At 50.9% G+C, this 11,996-nt stretch overlaps 4 protein-coding genes across 4 annotated transcripts; 1 reads left to right on the plus strand and 3 right to left on the minus strand.

Annotated features, from left to right (window-relative positions):
* Positions 1-656: 656 nt before the first annotated feature.
* On the minus strand, positions 657-1,602 carry N0V89_006975 (uncharacterized protein; the record flags this gene model as incomplete). Its single annotated transcript, XM_056215741.1, has 2 exons — positions 657-931; positions 1,248-1,602. The coding sequence occupies 2 exons, from the start codon at positions 1,600-1,602 to the stop codon at positions 657-659; spliced, it is 630 nt and encodes a 209-aa protein (XP_056069988.1).
* Positions 1,603-3,748: 2,146 nt separating this feature from the next.
* On the plus strand, positions 3,749-5,292 carry N0V89_006976 (uncharacterized protein; the record flags this gene model as incomplete). The annotated part of the gene is made up of 2 exons (XM_056215742.1): positions 3,749-4,766; positions 4,844-5,292. 2 exons carry the CDS (start codon positions 3,749-3,751, stop codon positions 5,290-5,292), a joined length of 1,467 nt encoding a protein of 488 aa, XP_056069989.1.
* A 3,116-nt stretch (positions 5,293-8,408) lies between these two features.
* N0V89_006977 (uncharacterized protein) lies at positions 8,409-9,617 on the minus strand (the record flags this gene model as incomplete). The annotated part of the gene is made up of 1 exon (XM_056215743.1): positions 8,409-9,617. One exon carries the CDS (start codon positions 9,615-9,617, stop codon positions 8,409-8,411), a length of 1,209 nt encoding a protein of 402 aa, XP_056069990.1.
* Positions 9,618-10,141: 524 nt separating this feature from the next.
* Positions 10,142-11,148, minus strand: EFM7 (Protein N-terminal and lysine N-methyltransferase efm7; the record flags this gene model as incomplete). Its single annotated transcript, XM_056215744.1, has 4 exons — positions 10,142-10,195; positions 10,243-10,548; positions 10,595-10,843; positions 10,999-11,148. The coding sequence occupies 4 exons, from the start codon at positions 11,146-11,148 to the stop codon at positions 10,142-10,144; spliced, it is 759 nt and encodes a 252-aa protein (XP_056069991.1).
* Positions 11,149-11,996: the final 848 nt, after the last annotated feature.

Below are 11,996 nucleotides of genomic sequence, written 5' to 3' on the forward strand. Positions count from 1 at the left end.
ATGTCCGCTACTGGAAAGAAGTTTGAACATCATCATCAGGGGTCTTAGTCGCGTCGCAATTCAGCGCGAGAGCGTACCCTCGGCACAAGTAAACGATTTAAACTGCAATGGTACGAGATTAGCAACAACTATCGGAGGAGAGCCTGTAAATCCTTATATACCTGCGTTTCCCTATCTGGATCCGGAGATACAATTGGACTTTGGTATGCAGTCGTATCTTAACGACAACACCCTTAACATGGCCCTGCTCGACTGTTTTCCAGAAATGCAGATGGAAACTGGAGAGACTGATCCTCCTCATTGACTGTTATAAGCACTGTTGGAAAAATCGATTGAATGGTCGGTTAGATCCTTCTATGATTTCGAATTGTGCTATGTGATAAAAGAGCCGGGATTTTCTGGGCTGATCTTGACAGCCGTTCCGGCATGTAGATCCTGCAAAGACACTTTCTAATTCTGAATGCCCGTCGTAGCCTCGGCCAACATGTCAGCTTTCAACGCCGGTCTGTCGGCTTTTCCAGCTGTAGTCTACGAGCTTCTGTCAGTTCATTCAGGTGAACGTTCGAATACAAATCAAAACTTACACCACCGTCGACCGGCATTATCAAGCCAGTTATCCAACCAGCGTCTTTGCTCGAAAGGAACAAAATGGCTATTCAATCAGTAACAGTTGGAGAAAACAGTGAGCAAATGTAAAACATACCGTTACCCACATCCCAGCCCGTCCCCTCCTTTTTCATCAAGTTCTGATTGATACGAGCCTGTCGCATCTCGTCCGTCATCCCACGTCCACGAGTCATGGGCGTATAAACCATACCCGGACAGACACAATTGACTCGTATGTTTTCTTGGCCATGCTGTGCTGCCATAGCCCGTGTCATTTGAATGATGGCGCCTTTGGTAGTTGGATAAAGTAAACTAGGGTTACCACCTAGTACTGCAGTTGAACGTTGTCAGAAGATCTTTTCTGCTTGTCTCGTTGGTTTCGTTGGAAAACGTACAGCCGCTGACTGATGACATATTGACTATCGATCCTCGTCCTTGCTTTCGCATTTCAGGTATCGTGAAACGACTCATAAGCATCATACTAGTAACATTAATGCGAAAGTCGCGCTCCCATGCTTCCAGGTTCACCACCGTTGCATCGCCCATTGCACCTCCGACTCCCACTTTTCGCGACGGAAAGTCGTTAGTAAAGAGGAATTTGTTTTAGGATAAGGGACGAGTATTTGTGGTATGTGGCTCACCAATATTGACCAAAACATGTACTGCACCAAAAAGCTCCACTGTCTTCGCAACAGCGGCCTTGCATGAACCCTCCTGGGTCACATCCGTCTGGATCACCTCAGAGATACCGCCCTCTTCGTCAATCATCCGTTTCGTTTCTTTTGCCCAGTCAACGTTAAAATCGAGCAAGGCCACCTTGGCCCCGTGGCGAGCTAATAAGATCGCAGTCGCTCGACCATTACCGATCTCACCATCCATTCGTGATCCAGCGCCTATGAACGCACTAATCAGTGTTTTATTTCTGAATCGATTCATTGGCTTACCTGTGACAATAGCAACATCGCCAGTGAAATCTAGCGCTCTTGGTGGTGCCATGATTAGCTCCGAAGAATTGTAGAGTGGGTGTCTCTCCAAGAACTCAAGAGCGTGAGTTCGAGAAGCAGATGTGAAGCATATAACAAGTATGTCTCATGAAGGTTTCGACCTTTTCTTTCCGGGAACGTTTGCTGGGCTTCCAAGTATCGCCACCGGCAGCTGTCCCCGGAATCAGACCGGCGCCAAAGGCGACTGCTTGAAGACCCCACCCTACCCCACAGATCATTTTCCCTAACTGCGTAGCTTGCTCCGGAGATCACCGCTCTCATTGTTTCTAGTAATTCCTTCCAAATCAAGGGATCATTCAAGCGAATACAGTGATACATGGTGCACAGTGATCGGGTCGAATACGCTGCCTTCGCTTCGTAGTTTCCACTGTGGGCATCACGCAGTTTATGTCTATCTTGTGAATAAAGAGAGGTCAGGGAGCGCAAGTAGAAACGAAGTGAACGTCGAATGCATTGCATGTTGCAAAAGATTGCATGATGGAACTTAGTCTCGACACTCGGCCATGTTCCCATGCACATCATCAACCATACCAGAATCCTACATGATCTCGAGCGAATAGGCTACTAACTCTCTACATTTTACTGAAAGGAATTCCTTTCAAGACTGAGATAACCAGTAGTCGAACCAGCCAGCAATACCAGCCAAGCTTTGCTCCTTGACCCAACCTAAACGCGCGTTAATGATACTCATGAGGCTTCCAAGTCAACTCACGTTGATACGGATCATCCGGATCGCCACGCAACGCGAAACCATGCTCAACACCAGCGAACAACTGGTAATGATAGGGTATCTTCTCTTCTTGGAGGATATCAAGAGCACGCCGTCTCGACGGCACGTCGAACGTGTGATCTTTTTCAGAGCAAGACAGAAATAAAGGACCTGTACGTACTTAGCGACCAAATTTACCGATCTTTGTAGGCTGGAGGCAATCTACTTTTCAGCTGCCGGAAATGGTGCTCTTTCAAAAACGCCGGATGGGCGAAGGCGCCAACCGTTACAGTATCTTTGGCCAACTCATTGCAGACATACGGCGCCCCAAAACAGTAGCCTACGCAGGCGAATTTGGTCTTTGGGTCCTCTTTGCGGTATCGCGAAGCAACCGCCGAAACCCATTTCGGCACTGCGATATCTGCAAAAGTGGTATGCTTCAACTTCCAAGCCTCGTAGTCAAAGCCAGGGTCGCTATTGTCGTGCCTGTTTTTTCGATGTTTCCACACCGGATCCTTTGGTAGCTGTCAGCGATGACGTCTCGATGTCAATATGAGCGTATGTGACGAAAGTACATACCCCGCGGAAATAATCCAAGCCCAACACTGTATAACCGGCATCTGCAAAGGCGTCCATCACCAGCAAACCATTCGGAAACATTCCCCAAACGTCCGGGAAATACAGAAGGACATGTCCATTGGCTTTCGATCTCGGCGGTACAGATACGTAGGTTTCGACATCTGTAATGGTCTCCCAGGTCCCACGCGGATCACCTTTATGGATTGTACCTTCAAGACAACATATCGCGCTTGGCTTGGCCAGATATTCGCCTTTTGATTCCGCTATAGCATCTGTGGAATTATTCACCGAGTTTGAGGGTTGGCAAAAGTACTGTCCCATGGTTACTTGGGCTGGCGTTTGTAGACAGCTGGACAATCGAAAGCGATTCAAAACCCTGGGACTTGAAGAAGGAATGATGAGCGAGTATTGCATTCTCTCGTGGCGAAGCTCTCCAACAATCATTCGCGCTAAGCTCCATTTGATGAGCGATGATCGATCAGTCCAGCAGGCGGGGCCCCAACATTCGCTTCGGCAACTCGCCACGGAACTTCGCCGTGGCATATTTCCAGCCAATGTCGTGCATTGAGCTTCGCGCATCTGTCTGGGGTAAATGTCAAGTTTGGCATGGTCAGCGATGGCGCCGCGCGTGTGGTATCCCAATGTCGTGGGACATAAAGTGGGCAGGCCTTCGCAGATCTCCGTCTCATCGCAATTGGCAGACCTCAAGAACTTGGCCGTCAGTGCCGCTCACGCCGCCCACCTAAAAGAGCTATCTGTCTCTTCCTGTCGTTCACACTCGTAACGACACTCCAACGCCGACGTGATGACGACCGATATCGCCAAACCAGAGGTCGAACTTCAAGACAACATGCCCGTCATCAAAGAAGTCGAAGCGCAGGAAGCAGTCTCCGTCTCACATGCCGTAGGCTATCAAGAATACCTAGAAGCCCAGGAAATCTCGGCCACTGACAAAGAGATGACTCGGCTCCGCTGGAAAATCGATCTCATCATCCTTCCCATGTTTCTCATTACGCAAGCCCTCCAATTCATGGACAAGACCTCCCTCAACTACGCAAATCTATTCGGATACCAAACAGCGCTCGGACTCAAAGGAACGCAATTCAATTATCTCTCTGCGATGGTGTACGCTGGGTACTTCTTCGGGCAGTACCCTTGCGGATGGCTTATTGGACGGTTCCCGGCACAGAAGGTGTTGGCTGTTAGTATTCTGCTGTGGGGAGTTACGGTCCTTGTCATGACTCAGGCAAGGACATATGGGAGTGCCTTAGCGGTCCGATTCTTCATGGGAATATTCGAAGCTGCTGTCACTCCGGGCCTGACCTTGATGACTGGATTCTGGTACACTAGACGAGAGATCCCTCTCCGTCAATGCATATGGTACTCCTCGCTTGGTTGGGGTGGCATCATTGGTTCCTACATCTCCATGGGCATCTCCACGCTTCCAGCCGACTTCTCACCAGAGCGATGGGAACTGATTTTCTACATTCTCGGCGGAGTAACATGCGTGTGGGCCGCCATCATCTGGTTCTTCATGGCGGACGCACCCTCTAACGCACGATTCCTCAACCACCGCGAGCGCCTCCTGGCAGTCAAGCGAGTCGCAGGCAACCAGGTCGGCATCAAGAACACGCACTTCGATAGAAAACAGATTAACGCCGCGTTCATGGATCCAAAGACAATCCTACTGTTCATCAGCGTGTTCGCTGCCGCCATTCCGAACGGAGTGGTTAACTCCTTCTCAACAATCATCATCCGCGACATGGGTTTCAGCACGACAAGAACGACGGAGCTCAAGTCCGTAGGAGACGCTGTGCAGATAGTCGCGCTGTTCATTGGAGGCACCATTATCTTGAACGTGCCAAACTGTAGGTCCACCTTCTTAGTAAACCTAGTATAGTCGCTGAGACTGACCTCTTTCCAGCACGGCTTCTCACGTCCACAGCCGCCAATATTCTCTGCACCGTCGCAGCAGCCTGTATGGCCTATCTCCCGCGCTCTAACACCTGGGGTCGTCTCGTATCGTTCTGGCTCGTAAACTCTCAATCCGTTGGCTTCACTGTCTCCTTGACCACGATATCCTCCAACATGGCGGGCTACACGCACCGCTCGCTGGCAAGCGCGCTGGTGTTCACCGCATACTGTTGGGGTAACTTTGCGGGGCCGTTTGTGGTAGATCCGAAGCAGGCGCCGAGATATGAGGGTGCGACGATTGGGTTGCTGGTGGGGTATAGTATCAAGCTTGGGTGTCATCTCGGTCTACTGTTGTATATGTTCCTTGCGAACAAGCAGCGTGATGGAAAGTATGGGCCGCAGGACAAGGAGAAGAGTGAGGAAGAGGGGATGCGCGACAGGACGGAGTTTGAAAATAAGGATTTTAGGTACGTTCTATAAGCTGTTTCGGAGCAGAACCTCAACAGTAGTTTTAAGCATACTCCCATACGCGTAAAGGATTGAATCGAATGGACCCTGTTGCAGATTAAACCCCCGTTCAACCATTCGAGGCAACATGTAGCTTCCTCCCTGTAGCTTCCTGGAATATACCAACCACGTCTTCTAGATCTGTAATACGCCTTTCTCGGACCTGGAGGGCGCTTTCCTTCAACCGCCATCACACCTTTCTTGAATTCTTTAATTGCGTCCCTTGAACACAACCTTGGAATGTAAGACGCCTACGAACCTACCTAGGTAGTGTACAATCCTTCGGCTTGCCTCTCAACTGATGTTATAATGCCATCAAAAATGCCACTGTAGTTCTCCCCAGTCAGCATTAACTTATCTTGGTTGCCAAATTTGTCAGCTATTATGTTTCCGACAAACAACTTTCGTCACCCACAGCAGGAGCGACCGCCATCCTAGTTTTGCAATCACCCTACACTGGAACCACAAGTGACTATTTGCTTCTCAACCGACAATCTCCATCTCTGACTTTGATTCACTCGAATTCCGGTCGGGCGCTCACCGGTATCTGCTAAGCCAAGACGCTCCCTGTAAGACGTGCAGCGCTGCGAACTTCATTGGTCGTCCCGTATGCTTCGCCACGCATCTACATCGGTTGGTTGCCCGCACGCCCGCGACTGCCCCTCTTCGTCTTCTAATGCTCCTTAGTCTCTTGAAGTCCAAATTTTGATGATATTATGCAAACAATGAGCTTCTCATACCGGCCACTTGTCCAGAACACTCGCCAACTTCCCACAGGAGATTTCGAGATCCGACTCATAAGCCTACATCCTGGCGACTTCGATAATCCTATATACTGTACAATTTACCATTCCAAAATCAAGAGGGGAAAGTCCAATCAAGAATATACTGCTTTGTCTTACGTATGGGGAGACCCTACTCAAACACGACCTATTCAGCTAGGTTACCATGAGCCTCTCATGACGAGAATCGCCCATGCTTGGCCCTCTGGTCTGTCCTTCGAGACTAGGCGCTATGAGACATTCCAAGTGACGAAAAACCTAGAAAGTGCATTACGACATTTACGGGATGAAACAGTACATCGTGTGTTTTGGATTGATGCTATTTGTATCAACCAGTCGGATGTGGAAGAGTGTCGGTCGCAAGTTCAGCACATGGGCGACGTATACTCTAGCGCTCTGAAAGTTCACATCTGGCTAGGGCCGCTGAGCGACGTATTCACGTCAACGTGCAACATACCCAGTACAAAGCATACAAGAGAGACACAAGAGGGCGACCCAGAAAAAGGAAATCTGTCATCCAGGCGTTTCGAAGGCAATTTCTCGTCCCCCCAGTCAGACAACAAGGCAGTCTCCGAGAATAGTTCTCGTTGTTACCCATCATCTTCGGAGTCTCAGGTAGACCAGCATCAAACATACGATGCGATAGCAAAAGGCCGAGAAAGTATCATTTGTTCTGCTATGAATGCAGCCAGGGATTATCTGATGGACAAAAACCTTTCGCGAAGCCATGGGACCGAAGACAGTCGGTTGCCTGACGAGCTAGAGTCTTTCGGAATGCGAATCATAGTTGCACGACCATGGTGGCGACGCGTCTGGGTAGTTCAAGAGGCCACATGTGCAGCAGAAGATCCAATCATGCAATGCGGCCACATGACCTTTAAATATCGCAAATTTCTCGAGCTGGCGAGATCGATGCTTCCCAACCCGCCACTGGGACTCCCAAACAGCGACGTATTCCTTACCGTGCATAGTATGTTTCGCAAAGGATACGACCCAGCGGAAGTGTCTCTTGCAAGCCAACTGTTGACATACCTAGGCTGTATGAGTGGGAATTTCGAAGCTACTAATCCTAAAGACAGGATTTACGGACTGTTAGGACTCACTCGTATGGTGGTCTGCCACGATAACATCTTCTTTTTGATCATAGAGCAACATGATCAGGTTCTTGCAAAACTTTACCACAGAATTGCTGTCTGGATTCTGCACGATCCTCACGCTCGATCATACCCTCTTCGACTCCTGGAAAGCGGGCCCAGTACCATCAGAGGCATACCATCTTGGGTTCCAACTTGGGAGTCAAAACAGTGGATCGGAGAGAACAAAAACCTCGGAATGCCGAAAAGTAAATTTGAAATTTCCACACTGGATCGTCCGCTTGCTTCCCCTCATCGAGTACACAATGCGCAAACCCGCTCGCAGAAACGTTGCTGCGCCAATCCCCTCAAAATCGAAGAATGTTGGTCCGCCGTTCATAGCTTCGCTCAAAGCACTGCACTGAGAATCCGGGATGCGCTAGCGCTAGGACAGGTGATTACAGTGGTGCGAGTTCCCAAATTGCAGGGGCGAAACGAGTTGAATGTTTTGCGCAAAGCACTTGTCCAGGTCGAAGATAAGATCCTGCTCGCTTTGAAAGCTATGCATATACCTCGTGATGCTGTCCGAGATCATATACGCAGATTTCGAGAGTACATCCAATCTAGTTTCTGCGATATGGATGCGGTCAAGGAGCCAAACTCACTAGAGCGGAACGCAGGAATACAAGACTTCTTCAAACACACTGGAAAATCAAGAAGACGAAAACAAAAACGATCAAATTGTACGAATACGCATCAACAAGATGGCCTTGATGCTGCAAGCCCCCCATTCGAGCCAGGACTAAGCATGTTCTTCGAGCAAGTTAGCCACCTTCTAATCGGATCACACGTCGTAGGACATGTCTTTGAGGACTCACTACCAACTTGGCGGTGCGGTGACAAGCTGTTTCTTATCTCCGAATGTCGCTGGGCTTTAGGTCTCCAGAAAGATGGCGAACGGTACAGGTATATGTATAGAGTGTTCGTAAGTAATTTGGGATGGGATCAACGTCAGGGGCTCTTTGATGAAAAAGGCATTTATAAGGACATTGTTCTTATTTAAACAGGTGTATGATGAGCTACTTTCGCTTCATTAGCCCGCTTGTTGCTCCCGGTCTCCCCAACCAACGTTTTACATACAACTTAGCCAGCCTGTGATCAATGTCTTTCGCCCTCTATAGATGCCTCTTCTGCTATGCTTCACAAGACCCCTACATATCCACAGCGAGAAAGCTCAACCTACCTCGACCAGCCGAATCATGAAGTCGGGCATCGGCATCTTCACGTTCGCCACTTCACCTTCTGCACGCACACCAGACTTACTGGAAGCTTGAGCCGTGATTCGTGACGGCAGCTTCACCCTGACCTTCTCACCATCGCCACGATCAAGATGGCCGCCGTCCCTAGCCGTAGCCCTCTTTGCGAGATGATCACGGTAATGCCAGTCATTCGGCATCACCCAGTCAGTAGGCGCAAGACACTGCAGCGCATACGCACCCTTGAGAGCATCCTTAGATGGAATATTAACTTTCGGTCGGCTCTTCTTGTATAGGGAACGGGGTAAGAGAGGCACCGTGGTGGCAAAATTCGGCTTTAGCACCCACGGCTCCTCGAACGGCTTTGAAGTTTCCGTATGCTTACCGAGACGGCGTACCTCATCCCAGCCCATGCCGTAGACATCAACATACATCTGTGCCATTGACGTGGCGCCGAAGGGGAAGATGTCAGGGTTGGACACTGGTGCCAGCATATGCTTGGGGAATTCCGACATGCGCTTCGCACGTTCCTGTGCTTGCTCTTGTTGCTCACGTTGTTGCTCACGCTGCTCGTTCCGGCGCTTCTCACATTGCGCCCGAAACTTGTGTGGCGTCTTCATCATCGCGTTCTCACAGTGCTTGATGCGAGCGTGGACCCGTTCGTACAGGGACGAGCGCTCATCAGCATGCGTGAGGATGTGGAGGAAGATCATTTCTTTATCTCCCTCTGAAACGTGCCCTCCAGCGCAATGGAAACCAAGAGCGCTGACGAGCTTATTGATGAAGCCAAAGTCATTGTTATACTTCGGGATCAGGAGCTTCACGTCAGCCACGGTCACCGCGTTCTTGTGGATATAGTCAATGATCTTGTGGCGCGGGCCATCGGCAGGTTTGCCTTTGTGATGGCCATGTTCAGCACAAGCGTAGGCGTGAAGAAGCTCACCAAGAAGAGACCGCGACTTGAGCTCCTGCACAGCAGGGCTTGAAGATGCGACTGACGTCTGCGAATTAGCGGATGTTGCTGCTGTGGAAGAGCGACGTGATCCATCAAGAATCAACTCATCGAAACCATCATCCGAATCGAGGTCAGAGTCTGGACCTGACGGTTCGGGTGAGGAGGGAGGGGTCAACTCGATCTCGATCACGACCGGCTCGAGGACGCGGTTGTGCTGCTGAGAGCGTGGCATACTGGAGTGGCGTGGCATGACGAGAGAGAGTCTACAATACAGCGTAGCGAGATTTCAACGATGATTGCAGGTATCCAAGGGTGAGAGAGTACCGAAGGTTGCAGGTTGAACTGCTTTGCAAGTATGATGCACAGTCCCACCTGGGGATCTTTTAAGGGAGTACTCAGCGTGGAGGCGTATATGAATTGCACTCTGTCATAGCTGGGGGATCACGTTGTGAGGTCATGAGATCTGGAGAGTGCGCATGCACAATGTTGGTTGAAGACTGAACATGATGCATCGAATCCGTCTGGAAAGCTGTGGTTTGCGGGTAGGCCACATTGTTCATATAATTTCATTCCCTGAGATGAAACAAAAGGAACCCGATGATTCAAAGTCTTGACTCTATGTCGATACGATTGTGAGGCGTTCTTTATTCTTGCCAAATACGCAGACGGGTGTCTTGGAAATAACGTCTCAAGAGTAGACTTTGAAGTGGAGTCGAAGCACTGGTATCATTGAAATGAGAAACGAAGCTGGCATATTCATGATGGCCAAGTAAGCTCGTAGCCATAGACAGTCCGCCGTAATAACTCGTCCTGTGTTGATCAGCAAGAGTCTGCGACAGGTGAAGGACGGCGCTCACCCCAGGATCCTTCTCGAACATGACCTTATCCATAACCTTTTCAAACGTCTTCTCTACAAGGAAGCCCGCTTCGCGCGCCAAGTCGAAGAAGGCCAAGTCCTTCTCGAGGAGCCATGGTCGGTAAGGCGTGAAGAAGACGAATGCGCGGGAGCTTGGTGACTTCTTGAGCATAAGCTGCACAGACTTGATAAGTTTTGTGTGCTCGGAATGATTAAACAAGAGATCGGCTAGAATGAGCACGTCGAATCCGCTGTCGTCAGAAAGGTGCTTCGTCAGCTCCGATGTGGGTGCGCCCCATAGGTAGCCCTACTGGGGTCAGCAAGAAAACCTCATAGTGGACGATGTGTAATACCTCGGCTGTGACCTGAGCGCGATTAGGCAGTAGGTCGCAGTGGTCGATGTTGTACCGCAGATTCTCAACGAGCTCAGCGTCAGGGTAGTCGGTCACTACGACCCGCTTGGCGCCATTGAGAGCGCACACAAGACTGGGTAGACCTGCACCTGCACCGAGCTCGAGAACGCTTTTTCCATGGAGTAAATCATGTGCTCGCTCTTCTAGGTAATCTGAAACAGTTCGACCGGCATTCCATAGAAAGTGTCCCTGGGAACGTCAGTTTTGTGTCTTGGCAACGGGTTGGTGGGTAGGAGTTTGAGACTGGATGACGCATCTCAAGGATGTTCCAAGGGTTGACGTCTTCTAGAAGCCTTGAGGAAGATTGACAGAAGGCTGCTTATTTGCTAGTAAGGAAATCTTACCCACAGTGGGTTGTGGCCGACCAATCTGATGTTGAGCTCCTTCCCAGACTTCAGCGTGTGCGAGGCAAAGGTGGCTTCTTTTTCTGGTTCGTAGAAGCCTTCGGGGTCTTGGAAGAGGTCAATGCCCACGTCTTCAGGCTCATCGGCCATGATCGCACGTGGCTGGTAGGAGTTGCCAATGGGCTTGGCGTGAAGGTCAATTTTCGGCTACCCCACAGTCACGTGCGGCGCTCGCTTCGATTGCGAATGTTTGGGCGCCAGTGATGAGAAACGCGGGCGCGGTACGGCGTGCAGCGAGGGGCAGACCATGATGGGCTCACCGGCACATGATGGCCCTTCTGTGGCTTGAGCCCGCAAGCGTCCCCACGCGTTTCCGGACACTTGCCAGTAGGTGTAACGGACGGGAGCAGACGCAGGGGCTGGCTGGGCGTTCCTTTGTCCAGTCTGGACCACGACTCTTTATATTGAAGCCCCTCCTCCGCGCCGCACGCTGCAAAAGCGAACATCCTCACCGTCGCCCTTCGCTAGCCGTCTCACGCTCCAAACACCGGACGCTCAGGGTGCAAGACGGCGGTCTCGAACCTAGCGCGGGCGCAACATGAGCGCGCCGGCAGCTGATTGGTAGAAACTTGCTCACTCCTCTGCATCGCAAACCCACCAGCTCTGACGACGACCCAAAGACATTCCTCCACCGTGCCGGGCACACTCGACGTGAACAAGTGCTACTCCAACGCGAACCCGTCGAGGAAGCCCCGTGCGTATTTCCAGCCTGCCGCCGACGGGCTCCTGCAGCTGCGACCGCGCGCCCGCACCTTCCCTGCGACCTGCTCTCCCCGGCACTGCCTGAAGCGCGCTCCCGTCCTCTCGAGAGCCTTTTCCTTTTCCCTGCCCCAGGCGCCGCTTAATCTGCTCGTTTCTGCGCACCTCTCATCAATCGACCTGCTCCCTCGCCATCACCCACCCGGCTGGCCAGCGTTACCGACTGGACGCCAGGCCTC

This window comes from Didymosphaeria variabile (genome assembly GCF_027946475.1).
Source record: "Didymosphaeria variabile strain IMI 356815 chromosome Unknown scaffold_5, whole genome shotgun sequence".
NCBI lineage: Eukaryota > Fungi > Ascomycota > Dothideomycetes > Pleosporales > Didymosphaeriaceae > Didymosphaeria > Didymosphaeria variabile.